This window comes from Zootoca vivipara, chromosome 7 (genome assembly GCF_965207765.1).
Source record: "Zootoca vivipara chromosome 7, rZooViv2.hap1.1, whole genome shotgun sequence".
NCBI lineage: Eukaryota > Metazoa > Chordata > Lepidosauria > Squamata > Lacertidae > Zootoca > Zootoca vivipara.
This window is the reverse complement of record NC_142590.1, coordinates 90,511,708-90,527,700: the sequence shown is the minus strand read 5'-3', so window position 1 is coordinate 90,527,700 and position 15,993 is coordinate 90,511,708. Positions and strand designations below refer to the sequence as shown.

At 41.2% G+C, this 15,993-nt stretch overlaps 1 protein-coding gene across 8 annotated transcripts in view; it reads left to right on the top strand.

Annotated features, from left to right (window-relative positions):
• The window catches only part of RTEL1 (regulator of telomere elongation helicase 1), a 112,662-nt gene that overhangs the window by 53,140 nt on the left and 43,529 nt on the right, over positions 1-15,993 (top strand). For all 8 annotated transcript variants that reach the window (XM_035124213.3, XM_035124212.3, XM_035124211.3 and 5 more), the window contains 9 exons: positions 111-186; positions 2,310-2,394; positions 4,774-4,839; positions 5,487-5,640; positions 6,422-6,460; positions 10,544-10,622; positions 12,010-12,107; positions 13,105-13,160; positions 15,807-15,881. In XM_035124213.3, coding sequence (XP_034980104.3) covers positions 111-186; positions 2,310-2,394; positions 4,774-4,839; positions 5,487-5,640; positions 6,422-6,460; positions 10,544-10,622; positions 12,010-12,107; positions 13,105-13,160; positions 15,807-15,881 — 728 coding nt within the window. The remainder of the gene's footprint in view (positions 1-110; positions 187-2,309; positions 2,395-4,773; positions 4,840-5,486; positions 5,641-6,421; positions 6,461-10,543; positions 10,623-12,009; positions 12,108-13,104; positions 13,161-15,806; positions 15,882-15,993) is intronic.

Here is a 15,993-nt window from a genome sequence, read left to right as displayed (position 1 = left end):
ACCTGCTGAATGGGTGGGGAGGCCCAAAATGGGATGTTCAAGGAATCGGGAATAGATGAGCCAGCCTGGGATCTGCTGGAATATGCTAACTCCTCTTTTCATTTCTATAGAGAAGAGCACTGAAAAAGACCTGATCAGCTCCATCTTGGATATTGAAGACCTGGTTAAAAATGGGAACAAGCACAGGTAACAATTCCTCTGCACTTTCTCTTTCTTTATGCCTCTCCCCATATGAAACAACACGGACCCTATGTTCATCATCTGAGGCCCGTGTTCATGCACCTCCTTCATGACAAATCCAGAGGGTGGCAAAATGAGAAGGAGCCTTTTCTGCAGTGGCTCCCCTTTTGTAGAATTCTCTCCCCTGCAAAGTTGCCAGCTGCCTTCATTGCATATTTCAGGTGGCAGGCAAAACTGTTTCTCTATAACCAGGTCCTTGGCTGATTAACATTCTACGGCCTTTTAAATGAGTTTGTGGGAGGAGGGGTTATTAATTTTTGTTTTATGTATTTTGTGTTCTTATTTTGAATTTTTACGTTGTGAACCGCCCTGTGACTGAAGGACAGTATACAAATTTCATTAATAAGCAATTATTAATAATAGTAGTGACATATTCTCAGTAGATAATTGCATTAGAGCTGAACTGAAATGAGGAAAGGATTCAGTTTTGACAGTCCTTTTCAAAATTCAGTCGTTGTGCACAATAAATTTGTGCATGTATTTGTATATAGGAAATGTATATGTGCATGTATATAGGAAAATATAGGAAACTTTTCTTGTATACAGTATTAGGAAAATGCAGGATAGGCTTAGACTCAGATGTAGTAGTTTGATTTAATAATGCCCAATGAGTTCATGACTAGGCTGAAATTTGAAGTAGGGGTATTGTCATTTGTTGCTCACACCTTCAACCACCATACTATGCCAGTTGTTGTATGATCTTTCTATGAATAGAAAGCGCTGGCTGCATTCACTTATATCCACATACTTGAATCTCTATTGCACAGAGAGTCAACCCAAATGTTTTATTTGCTGGTGAAATTTATATCTTGCCCTTCCTTCCAAAGGAGCATTAATCAATCATAAATAAAATCTGTATTGCAGAATTTAGAAATTCATTAAAGAATGGCATGGAAAAAGAAAAACCCATTGTTATATGAAATTACTGCTTCATTTAGTGCAAATCTGTCATAGAAAGATTTAGAGACTGAATTGCATTCCTTTGGCTAGGGAATTCAAAATCTCCAGTGCAAGTCTGTGTACATACCAAGGCATCTAAGACTAATTATCAAACGAATGCTGTTGGATCTATACCACTGTAGCTGATGTTCAAACAGTGATAAACTCATCAGGTGGGAGATAATTCCAAATCTCCCTTTTCTATACTTTTCAAATCATGAACAATCCATCTTTGTAAACATAAGCCCCATGACACGTCTAATTAAGTAAACAGATATAAAGCTGTGGTTGAAAAATGACTACATGATAAGCACCCCCCTTTGTTTAATGCTTTATCAAGATTCCGTTTCTCTTTTACAGTTTATTTTCTTGGTTGAAGCCCTGGTTGTTAATAATAATAATAATAATAATAATAATAATAATAATAATAATAATAGATTATTTACTATTTATACCCCAGCCACTCTGGGCAGCTCCCAACAGAATTAAAAGCACAATAAAACATCAAACATTAAAAACCTCCCTCAACATGGCTGCCTTCAGATGTCTTCTAAAAGCCAGATAGTGTTTATTTCCTTGACATCTGATGGGAGGGCATTCCCCAGGGCGGGCACCACCACCGAGAAGTTCCTCTGCCTGGTGCCCTGTAACCTCCCTTCCCGCAGGGAGAGAACTACCAGAAGGCCCTCGAAGCTGGACTATGTCAGTGAAAAAGTTGAATGCCTTAAATCAGGCATAGGCAAACTCGGCCCTCCAGATGTTTTGGGACTACAACTCCCATCATCCCTAGCTAACAGGACCAGTGGTCAGGGATGATGGGAATTGTAGTCCCAAAACATATGGAGGGCTGAGTTTGCCTATGCATGCCTTAAATGCTAAACTTACTAGCAGCCTTTGGACCACCACCTTTTATCTCGCACTTGCAGGGTCAAGGATTTATTCTCAGCATTCTCTTTTTATCATATGAGAGAGGAGACGGCCCCATGTAAACCCACCAGACCACCTGCCTTTAAGACTAGCCCATTAAGAAGCTGTCAAGAAACTCCTGAGAATCTTAATGACTGACTGTGGAAAGCATTTTGGTTGTCTTGTAGCACTGTGTACATTTCTCTCCCTCTCTCTTTAAACAGAGTTTGCCCTTACTATCTTTCTCGGAGTTTGAAGCAGCAGGCAGACATCATTTTTATGCCTTATAACTATTTACTGGACCCAAAGGTATGTGGGGTATTATTTTAAAATTCAAGTCAGTTTTACTGAATATTTTAAGAGGATTTTAGTGGATATGCCAGTAAATTGATTAATTAATTACAGATGCTAAATGCTTATCACATAAGGCAGATATATATGTGTGTGTGTGTGTGCGCGCGCGTGTTCATGCGTGTGCATGTTTCTTTTATTTTAACATACTTCTCAGAAAGGGAGATAGTTTTGTTCACTAGTTTTTGTTGTTGGAAGTCATCGTGTAGCATTTCCCACTTTCTTCCATCCTTCCAAATATGCTGAATATTGTTTGGTTTGTTGAGCTTCCCTGCTGGGCTGGGCATACAGGGGAGAACTTCAGTTGCTTTCCTTTGTTTTCATCATAGAAACTAATTTTCTCCCTTCTGTATAACTAATTCACAGGAGCCTTTTAAGATTGTTTTTGCGTATCTCCCTGTACTGACTAACAAGGCTAGTTTAGTGGCAAGTTAGAGCCATGTTGTCCTTGATCCACCTTGAATATGGTGCCATCTACTGAGTATTAGAAGCCTCTTTGAGCTCTGCTTTTAGAAAAAAACTGCTTGCGTGGCTTTTATTCTCTCCTACCCCCTTCTTTTAAAGGCTAAAAACCTTTTATTTAATCATTACTGCAGGTTACCAGTATTCGAGTGACCTGTACTGGGATCTCATGGTGAAGTGTGGATAACAATGAAATCCCAGTACAGCTCACCCTAGTAATAGGGTTGTCAAATTTGCAGATGACACAACCATGATCGGGCTCATCTCTGATGAGGAGAGTGAAATGGACTATAGAGATGAGGTAGAGCAGCTGACAGAGTGGTGCAGAGTTAATAACTTGCTCATAAGTACAAAGAAAACAAAGGAGCTTGTGGTGGACTTTAGGAGACAGAAGAACGAGGTCCAGCCACTTTTGATTGACGGAATCTGTGTGGAGAGGGTAACAACGTTTAAATTTCTAGGCATTGAGCTACAGGAGGATCTGTCCTGGAGTGTTAATACAAGGGGGTTTGTGAAGAAAGCACAGCAGAGACAGACTGTACTTTTTGAGAATTCTAAGGAAAAGCCATCTTTCACAAAAGCTGCTGCTTGCCTTCTATCACTGTGCCATACAGAGTGTGCTCATGTATGGTTTATGTGTGTGGTACGGAAGCTGTACTTCTCAGGATAGGACAGGGCTGTGCAGAATTATGAAAAGAGCAGAGAGCATTATTGGCTGCTCACTCTCCACCTTAGAACAAATCTATACCACCAGGTGCCATAGAAAAGCACTAGACACTAGATCCAACGCACCCTGGTCACCGTTTCTTCGAGCTCCTGCCATCGGGACGGAGATATAGAACAATGCAGGCAAGAACGAGCCGTTTCAAGAACAGTTTCTTCTCTAGAGCGATTTTGGCCTTAAATGGAAAGCCTGGACTTTGAAGTCATCTAATTTTATTTCTTATATTGTACCGTATTGCACTGTTTTAATTAGGGTTTTGTAGTAATTTTGGATTATGTAGAAAGCTTTATCTGAGTGGGTGTGGTAACCGAGTAATTTTGTTGTTCCCACAAGGGGCAATGACAATAAAGATTATATTATCTTATTATCTTATCAGTCACCATTTTGGGATTGTAGCAATGGAGATTTATGGATCATTTTCTAGTTATGAGGTTCATTGAATAATAGAAGTTATTCATGTGCTGACAAAGCTGTTTCACTGTTTCTCTTCGTGAATTGTGCACTGAGGAAACAAAATGACATGTTGCTTTGGTTTATTGGCATTAACTGTTCCTCAAACATGTGTGTGCAACAGATACACCCACTCACAACTTCCTGCTTGTTGTGGGATTTTAAAGGATATTTTTATGGATTGCCTTACTGTATGTTACTGGTTTTGATTGTACTTGATATAATTTTTTAAAATATTGTTGTGCACCACCTTTAGATGCCGGCAAAACAGGCAGCATATAAAATATTTAATCAACGATAGGTTCGCAAGGAGCACCTGTGTGACTGCCATTGAAATGGACTTTTACAGCAGGGGTAGTCAACCTTTTTATACCTACCGCCCACTAATGCATCTTTCTTGATGGTAAAACTTCCTTACCGCCCACCAGTGCTCAATAGAAGGAGGATTCAGCTTGTGCCGTAGAACCTCCTACCGCCCACCTAGAATCCTGAAATGCCCACTAGTGGGCGGTAGGGACCAGGTGGACAACCCCTGTTTTACAATATCAGGTTGCATGGCTTTCATTGGGCAATGTGTAGCTGCCATACCTTGAGACTGCTTTGTGATGGCAGACGCTTAAGGGTGGTTGCAAGTAACTGTAAACAAGTTGTCCCTGCCATCCTGCCTCACCTATCCCCCTCTTTTTTAAAAAAAAAATTAGAGTCGAAGAGCCCACAACTTGGACTTGAAGGGAGCTGTAGTGATACTTGATGAAGCTCACAATGTGGTAAGAAAAGATGCATCTGGCTTCTCTCCATTTTTAACAGGCAAAGAGCCTTCTAGGTATGTTTTCATATAAGAATTCAAGTAATCTGTGACTAAGGAGCAACCCCCCCCCCATTGTTCTGCCCGGACACTGAGTTCCAGCGCTGAGGGCCTCCTGGCGGTTCCCTCGTTGCAAAAAGCCAGGTTAGAGGGAACTAGGCAGAGGGTCTTCTTGATAGTGTCACCTGCCCTATGGAATGCGCTCCCCAGATGTCAAAGAAATAAACATCTGCCAGACTTTTAGAAGACACCTGAAGGCAGCCCTGTTTAGGGAAGCTTTTAATGTTTGACAGTCTATTGTATTTTAATATTTTGTTGGAAGCCGCCCATTTCCAGATGGGTGGGGTATAAATAATAAATAATAAATATTATTATTATTATTATTATTATTATTATTATTATTATTTGTTCCCTCAACCGTATTGAGCAACTGAGATGATAGGTCACTGGTGTTATTTTTAAAAGAACTACTCTCTTCATTTGGTCCTTTGATCACGTTGTCTTCCTAGAGCACGAATTGTCCTGACAGACAGACGCAAACTGTATGCCTAGCTGATGTGTTTAATAGTTTACACTACAAGTGTAGGTTTTTTTTGTCTACACCCATAGGAGAAGATATGTGAAGAGTTGGCATCGTTTGACTTGACACCTTATGACTTAGCTTCAGCTGTGGATGCCATTAACATAGTTCTGGAAGAACAAGTGAAAAATGTCCAGCAGAATGAAATCAACTCTGAATTCAATGTGGAGCCTCCCAGTTCAGGTAGGTTGTCTGTATAGGGCAGTAATTTCTAGAATGCATCAAGAGCTTCATTGGGCTGCATGCGTTTAGAAATTACTCTTGAGTTCTGCAAAGTCTTTCTTCAGAATGTGGACTTTGGTTGCTAGGCAGTTGATGTACAATATTAGGATTATTGCTGGCAACTCTTCTGTGAAAACCCCAATGAAAGAAAGATGCTTGTGCAAGAACATGGAAATCTTTTGTGCAGCTGTGTATTAATGCCAGTGAGGCATCTGCAAGAGTTTTTTCAGTGCATTCATTGAGCTTGTTTAAAGGCGTGTATGTTTTCCATGCCAAGCCAAATCCAGTATAAATTGGGTACTTAAAAGCAAATTGTTTAAATGGCGCTTTTGACATTTGTGCTTTGGATTTCTGGATTTTGGTTTGGAGAATTGGCCAAGGAGGGAAATGAAGAGCACATAAAGCCTGCAGGATAGCCATCAGAATACTTTGCAGCCTTCCCAGCCTTTTCTCTTCCACTCATACGCAATATTCACATAGCTGCCAAGTTATCCCTTTTTTACAGGGATTTTCCCTCATGCTGAATAGGCTTCCTCGCGAGAAAAGGGAAAACTTGGCAGCTATGTATTCATCTGGAGCAAAGTCCAATAAGCATTTAACAGGCAATGCATGTACATTGCACTTGGAAAGGTACATTAGTTACAATCTAAATATTGAGATTTATACAGGATGGGCTGGGGGAAGAGACATTGATACAGTATTGCCCTGGAAACTGTCTGAATAAGAATTCTTTCTGAAACAGGATTAAACATGGAGCTTGAAGACATCGCAAAGATAAAGCGTATGTACAATTATTAGATTCATATTTTGTCTATACAGTTGTTGTTGTTGTTTAGTCGTTTAGTCGTGTCCGACTCTTCGTGACCCCATGGACCATAGCACGCCAGGCACTCCTGTCTTGCACTGCCTCCCGTAGTTTGGTCAAACTCATGTTCGTAGCTTCGAGAACACTGTCCAACCATCTTGTCCTCTGTCGTCCCCTTCTCCTAGTGCCCTCAATCTTTCCCAACATCAGGGTCTTTTCCAAGGATTCTTCTCTTCTCATGAGGTGGCCAAAGTACTGGAGCCTCAGCTTCACGATCTGTCCTTCCAGGGAGCACTCAGGGCTGATTTCCTTAAGAATGGATAGGTTTGATCTTCTTGCAGTCCATGGGACTCTCAAGAGTCTCCTCCAGCACCATAATTCAAAAGCATCAATTCTTCGGCGATCAGCCTTCTTTATGGTCCAGCTCTCACTTCCATACATCACTACTGGGAAAACCATAGCTTTAACTATACGGACCTTTGTCGGCAAGGTGATGTCTCTGCTTTTTAAGATGCTGTCTAGGTTTGTCATTGCTTTTCTCCCAAGAAGCAGGCGTCTTTTAATTTCGTGACTGCTGTCACCATCTGCAGTGATCAAGGAGCCCAAGAAAGTAAAATCTCTCACTGCCTCCATTTCTTCCCCTTCTATTTGCCAGGAGGTGATGGGACCAGTGGCCATGATCTTGGTTTTTTTGATGTTGAGCTTCAGACCATATTTTGCGCTCTCCTCTTTCACCCTCATTAAAAGGTTCTTTAATTCCTCCTCACTTTCTGCCATCAAGGTTGTGTCATCTGCATATCTGAGGTTGTTGATATTTCTTCCGGCAATCTTAATTCCTGCTTGGGATTCATCTAGTCCAGCCTTTCGCATGATGAATTCTGCATATAAGTTAAATAAGCAGGGAGACAATATACAACCTTGTCGTACTCCTTTCCCAATTTTGAACCAATCAGTTGTTCCATATCCAGTTCTAACTGTAGCTTCTTGTCCCACATAGAGATTTCTCAGGAGACAGATGAGGTGATCAGGCACTCCCATTTCTTTAAGAACTTGCCATAGTTTGCTGTGGTCGACACAGTCAAAGGCTTTTGCATAGTCAATGAAGCAGAAGTAGACGTTTTTCTGGAACTCTCTAGCTTTCTCCATAATCCAGCGCATGTTTGCTATTTGGTCTCTGGTTCCTCTGCCCTTTCGAAATCCAGCTTGCACTTCTGGGAGTTCTCGGTCCACATACTGCCTAAGCCTGCCTTGTAGAATTTTAAGCATAACCTTGCTAGCGTGTGAAATGAGCGCAATTGTGCGGTAGTTGGAGCATTCTTTGGCACTGCCCTTCTTTGGAATTGGGATGTAGACTGATCTTCTCCAATCCTCTGGCCATTGCTGAGTTTTCCAAACTTGCTGGCATATTGGGTGTAGCACCTTAACAGCATCATCTTTTAAAATTTTAAATAGTTCAGCTGGAATATCATCACTTCCACTGGCCTTGTTATTAGCAGTGCTTTCTAAGGCCCATTTGACTTCACTCTCCAAGATGTCTGGCTCAAGGTCAGCAACCACACTACCTGGGGTGTACGAGACCTCCATATCTTTCTGGTATAATTCCTCTGTGTATTCTTGCCACCTCTTCTTGATGTCTTCTGCTTCTGTTAGGTCCTTACCACTTTTGTCCTTGATTATGGTAATCTTTGTACGAAATGTTCCTTTCATATCTCCAATTTTCTTGAACAGATCTCTGGTTTTCCCCATTCTATTGTTTTCCTCTATTTCTTTGCATTGCTCATTTAAGAAGACCCTCTTATCTCTCCTTGCTGTTTTTCGGAAATCTGCATTCAGTTTCCTGTATCTTTCCCTATCTCCCTTGCATTTTGCTTGCCTCCTCTCCTCCGCTATTCGTAAGGCCTCGTTGGACAGCCATTTTGCCTTCTTGCATTTCCTTTTCCTTGGGATGGTTTTCGTTGCTGCCTCCTGTATAATGTTACGAGCCTCCATCCATAGTTCTTCAGGCACTCTGTCCACCAAATCTAAATCCTTAAACCTGTTCCTCACTTCCACTGTGTATTCATAAGGGATTTGATTCAGATTGTATCTTACTGGCCCAGTGGTTTTTCCTACTTTCTTCAGTTTAAGCTGGAATTTTGCTATAAGAAGCTGATGATCTGAGTTACAGTCAGCTCCAGGTCTTGTTTTTGCTGACTGTATAGAGCTTCTCCATCTTTGGCTGCAGAGAATATAATCAATCTGATTTCGATGCTGCCCATTTGGTGATATCCATGTGTAGAGTCGTCTCTTGTGTTGTTGGAAAAGAGTGTTTGTGATGACCAGCTTGTTCTCTTGACAGAACTCTATTAGCCTTTGCCCTGCTTCGTTTTGAACTCCAAGGCCAAACTTGCCAGTTGTTCCTTTTATCTCTTGATTCCCTACTTTAGCATTCCAATCCCCTGTAATGAGAAGAACATCCTTCTTTGGTGTCATTTCTAGAAGGTGTTGTAGGTCTTCATAGAATTGGTCAATTTCACTTTCTTCAGCACCGGTAGTTGGTGCATAAACTTGGATTACTGTGATGTTAAAAGGTCTGCCTTGGATTCGTATCGAGATCATTCTGTCATTTTTGAGATTGCATCCCATTACAGCTTTTGCCACTCTTTTGTTGACTATGAGGGCCACTCCATTTCTTCTACAGGATTCTTGCCCACAGTAGTAGATATGATAGTCACCCGAACTGAATTCACCCATTCCCTTCCATTTTAGTTCACTGATGCCCAGGATGTCGATATTTATTCTTGTCATCTCATTTTTGACCACATCCAGCTTACCTCTATTCATGGTTCTTACATTCCAGGTTCCTATGCAATATTTTTCTTTACAGCATCGGACTTTCCTTTCGCTTCCAGGCATATCCGCAACTGAGCGTCCTTTCGGCTTTGGCCCAGCCGCTTCATCAGCTCTGAATCTACTTGTACTTGTCCTCCGCTCTTCCTCAGTAGCATGTTGGACGCCTTCCGACCTGAGGGGCTCATCTTCCAGCGTCATAACTTTTATATGCCTGTTGTCTTTGTCCATGGAGTTTTCTTGGCAGGGATACTGGAGTGGCTTGCCAGTTCCTTCTCCAGGTGGATCACGTTTAGTCAAAACTCTCCACTATGACCTGTCCATCTTGGGTGGCCCTGCATGGCATAGCTCATAGCTTCTCTGAGTTATTCAAGCCCCTTCGCCACGACAAGGCATTGATCCATGAAGGGGGTCTATACAGTAGAGAGGTTTTTTAAAAAATGGTTTTGGCAATGGGTGGCTTTCAGTTTAGCCAAGAGGATCATGTAGCTGATTACTCTATTGCACAGATATTCCAAATTCTGTACTTTATGCACCACTTTGGTGCAATAAATTAAAGATCTGTCAACGTATGTAGTATGTGAAAAACAGAATGCCTTGAACAATACCCAAAGAGACCAAAGGAACATTTATTAAGGGTTGTGTGTGGGGGGGGGGAATGCACAGTAGGCTATCCTTTGTGGAAGCAAATTCCTAATCATTTGGCTTGAGAGAAACATACATGGTGGATGAGAAATACTAGCTAATTTACTGACAACTTGTTGAATACTGAAGGATATTTCATTATGCATTTGGCTGGCAAGCTACTCCTCATTTGCATATTTTAATTGCTTGTAAACAATGTAATTTGCCTGTCATTTTAATAATATTGGCATATGGCAGATCATTGGTTGACTGGATTCTACTTATCTTACTCCGAACGTATTACCCCCCAAATGTGAAAATCTTGCTTCAGCCCTAGAAAAAGTCCTTTGCTTTAGTTCTTTAGTTCTTTTTAAAAGTTGTGTCCTGCTTTTCAGCAACAAGCCCACTGAGGTGGCCCGTTGTGTAAGTGTGGCATTGCAACCTCCCCACCCTAAGGGAGTGTGCCGCTTAGAAGGAGCCCTTTTCTTGTTGGGAAGGCAGTGAGCCAGTGCCTGTGTTGCAGTCTCATCTGAGGAGGAAGAGCAGGACAATTTGGTTATATGCCAGCTGCATAACATTCCTCTTCTTCCTTTGTTTGCCTTCAAGAGATTCTTCTTCAGCTAGAAAACGTTATAGATGCTATCGAGCTGCCACCAAGTGGAAGTGGACTCACTAAGGATGGAAGGTATGTTTCAGGAGATACAAAGCGTGTGCCAAGTTGGCATTTCTTATTTTTGTGTGCTTGCCCATAGACTCATAAAATTGCCGTGTTGCTTGTTTTATGGTGTAGGGTGTGTCCTTGAGAATCTTGGGGCTCAGTCACCCAGATTTTCTAGAGCTCAATTGTGGCTGCTGAAAATTGTAGCAGCAAAGAGGTTGCTTGTTGAAGCAGGCCGAAGGGTCAGACTGGGACACTCAGTTCAAACCCTTGCTTGACTGTGAAGCTCACTGGGTGACCCGTCAGGTCAAGTAGTGCATATAATGGTTAGACTAGTAAGCCGTGAAGCTCATTTGGAGGCCTTGGGGTACCTCCTATCTCTCTGCTTAACATATTCTACAAGGTTGTTATAATGATAGGGAATGAACGAGCCATTTATGCCACCTTGAATGATAGATGGGATATAAATATAATAAATCAATGAAATATTGCTTAGCCTGCCCTATCTCGCAGGTTGGCTTTTAAAAGAAGGTTTCTAGCCCTCATGTTTATGGAGGCTCATCAAGCTTTGGTAGGAGGTGGCGGATGGTATTCAACCAAGGTTAAAGGTAAAGGTACCCCTGACCTTTAGGTCCAGTTGCGGATGACTCTGGGGTTGCGTGCTCATCTGTGGGCTGAGGGAGCCAGCGTTTGTCCGTAGACAGCTTCCGGGTCATGTGGCCAACATGACTATCCCGCTTCTGGCGAACCAGAGCAGCACACAGAAATGCCGTTTACCTTTCTGCCAGATTTACCTATTTATCTACCTGCCCTTGACATGCTCTGGAAATGCTAGGTGGGCAGGAACTGGGACCGAACAACAAGAGCTCACCCCATCGCGGGGATTCAAACTACTGTTAAGTAAAACATATTTGATTACCGCTCTCTGTTACGGAATATGTTCTCCATACTTACAGGGAAGAATTCAACATGGCATTAAGCAGATTGCTCTTTCAGTGCAAGCTTTTCTGCTTGTCTGATGGAATGATCTGCCTTTTCCTTCCCCCACCTGCTATCCTGGGGGGTTCTCCCACTCTCCCCAAAGCTTGTACTGTCAGGGCTCATTAGCTGAATATCATCCACATTATTTTTGCACATCCTTTGTAATAATTCTCCTTCTAGCTGTTCCTTTTTGTTGATTCAGATCTAGGATTAAATATTCTTTAGGCTTAATCCTAGTTCCTTTAGAATTTATCTGAAATCCAGGGTTGATTCTGAGTAGTTCTTCTAACTCTGTATACATAATGTTTATATGTGCTGAGAACCCTAGAATACCTTAGTGAGAAATGGAACGAAACTGTCTTGTATTTTGTACTTTGGTTAGCTACTAGGATAAGGCTCAGTATTTTGTTTATGTTTCTTCTTGAAATTACAGTTATATATTTGACCTGTTTGAAAAGGTCCAAATCACATCCAAAACCCAAGCATCTCTCCTTGAGTCGCTGGAACAAATCTTACAGTATTTAGCAGGCCGTAAGTGTACACATTATACTTTGGAAAAATAGGGGGTGGGGAGAAAGTTTGAAAGTAGAGTATAATATTGTGAGAGTGCACAGCATTGCATGAGCCCAAGAAACAGACCTGAAAATCGTTACATCTAGAGAAAATGAAACAAGGTGGGAGACAACTAGAATACAGGTGAAAGATTCATGGTGAATATGATTGAGCACAAGAACTCATTATGAAACCTATTCTGTGTGGTGGGGGTGGTGAATATGCAACAGAGGTCCATGGGGAGAGATCCCAGAATCTTCAGAGGCATCGTATGATAAGTTTGCTAAACATTTTGAGTATACAGTGGTACCTCTACTTACGAATGGAGCTCCGTCCGCCATCTTGGATGCGGTTTAGATAGGATTTTTCTACTTATGAATTTTTAGATAGGGTTGCTTCTACTTACGAATTTTTTCTCCCAATGCATTCCTATGGGATTCGACTTACAATTTTTTTTTGACTTACAAATGTGCGTTTGGAACGCATTAAATTCGTAAGTAGAGGTACCACTGTACAAATTTTTGTCGTTTTGAGTTTACTTTTGTGGGAAAAATAGTGACTAATAAATAAGAATATGTAATAAAATTGCTTATATCCTCTCTGACCTTGATGCCTCATTTGTAACTGTGTTTGGGGCTACGCATTACCAGAATGCCATCAGGTCCAAGTTCATGGGATGCGTTTCAGTTGATGTGTCCTGAGGATGTAGACAAGGTACTCTGTGGCTGATCTTTTGTGTCCTTCACCCTTGCCCATGATGCCTAATTAGTAAAAGGAGATTGAGTCCAGGAAGTAAGTAATGCCTGATTTGTCCCTATTGGAATTCATTTTGTTAGTTTTCACCAGGGCCACTGTAGCAGATGCCAGAATCTTTGCCCAGTGCCTCCATGTCTACAATGCAGTGTTCATGAATGGATTTTTGATGATTGTGAGAAAAGTCATGTAAAAATGTTACAATATTCTCCTCTGCCTTTAGGTACTGGCGTATTCATCAATACAGCTGGGTTGCATAAATTTACAGACATAATTCAGGTAAATATATGTTGTATATTTTGTAGTTTTGTAGAAACTCTTTTGTAGTTTCAAAGACTGAAAGGCACCATGGAGAGAGTTACGAATTCAGTAATAACATTCCAAGTGAGGTTTTCATGTTGTTCTGTGAATATCTTCATAATGCACTTTATGTAAACCTGGGACAAGTTGGTAAATAGAGAATAGGATGGTTAAAATCACTTTACAGAATTCTGCTGCACTCTCATGTTCAACCTGCTCAGGTCTGAAGCTGTGATAAGGTAGGGTAGTTGGTTGTGTCTGTGTAAATTTATTATGAAAAAGGAAAAAGAAATTCTGCTTGATGGTGGCAGCAATCAAGGCTGTGGTCATTTCCACTTGGTATTCTTTGTCTTTGAATGCCAATTTGCTGTGCACAATGGAATGAGAGTTCCAAGGGATGTGGTCTGCATTTTTCAGTTTGGAAACTAGCATATTTGTGATTCACTGGAACATAATTGGGAGAGATTTAAGGAGGCAAGATTGAGCTGGTGCAGTGTAAACCAGGCATAGGCAAACTCGACCCTCCATATGTTTTGGGACTACAACTCCCATCATCCCTGACCACTGGTCCTGTTACCTAGGGATGATGGGAGTTGTAGTCCCAAAACATCCTGAGGGCCGAGTTTGCCTATGCCTGGTATAAACCTTTCCTGCAGATCAAGAACAAATCCTATGGGAATTATATCCTTTAGACTCCGTAACCTCTATGTTTGCTTTGAGCACTGGATGGGTCTTGACAGGAAATGCCTGGTGACCAGGATGATGATAGAGTCTGGAAACAAAGAGCAGTAGAAAAATCTGGGTATGTTAGAGGAGGAGGATGACCAGGAAATTGACAGTGTCTAAAACCAAGAGGTTGGGTATGTTTAGTCTGCAGAAGAAAAGATTAAAAGGAGATGCATTCGCTTGTGGTATTTCCACATAGGTTTTCATTTCAAGTCTTCCAGAGTCCAGACAAGTCATTATCCACCCACAGTTGTACATTTGGATACACTGTATATTTTAATAAATTGCAATTATAGGAAATGAACTAAGACGTATTTAACTTGTTCATAAACTTAATGTAAATGAGTTAATTTTTTTTGTACGTGGGTTAAGTTTTGATAGCCTCTTTCCACAGTGCCATGAATTATATTTAAGAGTACTGAGAAACCTTTTGCTCCTCAGGGTACCATCCTTTCAGATTGCCTAAACTTGCTTCATATTAATACCTTATGATATAGGAAATGTCAATCTATCCAAACTGTTTTATCCAACATATTAGCAGTGTTTCTTGGCCATTTCCCCTACCACAAAACGTCCAACAGCATCTTCTGCCCAGCTATTAGTAATGATGAAATTAACTGTATTTTTATAAACAAAATTGTAGTAGGCCATTCATTTTTATTAACTTCTTGAGCTCTCTGTTGTAGTTGTTTTAACTTCCACTAGGGGGTGATCACTCTCCAAGCTATAATATACGGTATGCATACTTTTCCGTGTATAAGACTAGGTTGTTTTTTTAAAACTTTAAAATAAGGTTAAAAATGTGGGGGCGTCTTATACACGAATAGTGCATATGCCCATTTTCTAAATTTGGGGTCCCCAAAAGTAGGGGGTGTCTTATACATGGGGGCATCTTATATATGGATAAATACAGTACTTTTTAAAGATATTTGGATAGTAGGGCAGCAATAGCTGTTCTAATAAAACACATCATATTGTCATTGTATCTCTGTATATGTTTATTGATGTTTACACATTTGTAAAGTACATTTATTGATGAATAAGGCATGATTATATGTCAGTTAAATTATATACGAGTGAGGCGGTTTGGCAAGGTTGGGCAGGGTAGAGTGAGTCGGGGGGGGCATGCCCCCCTAGTAATACTATAAGAAGGTAAAAAGAGCCTGGCTGCTGGATCAGGCCAATGGCGCATCTAATCCAGCATCCTGTTTTCACAGTGGCCAACCAGATGCCTTAGTGGGAAACCATCAAACAGGACCCAAGCACAAGAGCACTCTCGCCTCCTGTGGTTTCCAGGAACTGATATTCAGAAGCATTAAGCCTCCAGCCATGGAGGCAGAGCACAACCACCGTGGCTAGAAGCCACTGGTAGCCTTCTCCATGAATTTGTCTAATTCTCTCTTAAAGCCAACTAAGTTGATGGCTATCACTGTCCTCCTGCGGGAGCAAGTTACATGGTTTTTCTATGTGCTGCATGAATAAGTCCTTTCTTTTTGGTCCCGTGTGCTGTACCGGTATAAGATACACCATTCATCTCTTATACACCAATATCATGTTCCCCCTCAGCTGCCTTTTTTCCTAAATTGAAAAGTGGCTATTTATGTCTACTCAGAAGTAACCCTATGGAACTCTAGGAGTAATCGTTGGCAAAATGGGAACTAAAACACCCACAAATTGCCCTTCTGCACACTGTTACCCTTTCCTGTGCTTTCAGCCTGGTGATAGAGTTGGAAGCCTTGCAAAGGTGTTGCGGATAACCAGCAAAAATCCTTTTTTATTTTGAAATTATTTTGTTATGATGAAGCCATTCAGAAGCATGCCGAATCTTATTTACCTTGCTTGAAAGGCATGGTGGGTTTTCCCTCCCCATCTTACATTTTCTCCCGTCTTGTTTCCTAGACTGTTTTTAACTTCCGTCCATCACAAGCCACGTCTGGTTGGGTCCTGGGCTGCTCAGTTTCGAAGTATTATAAGGTATGCTGTGCTGTTCTGAGGCTGATTTCCTACTTTAGCTTCCCTGAGATGCTGAAAAGTCAAAAGATTTTAGTTTTTTATAGGCTTGGCAATAAATGGTTGAATTAAGTTT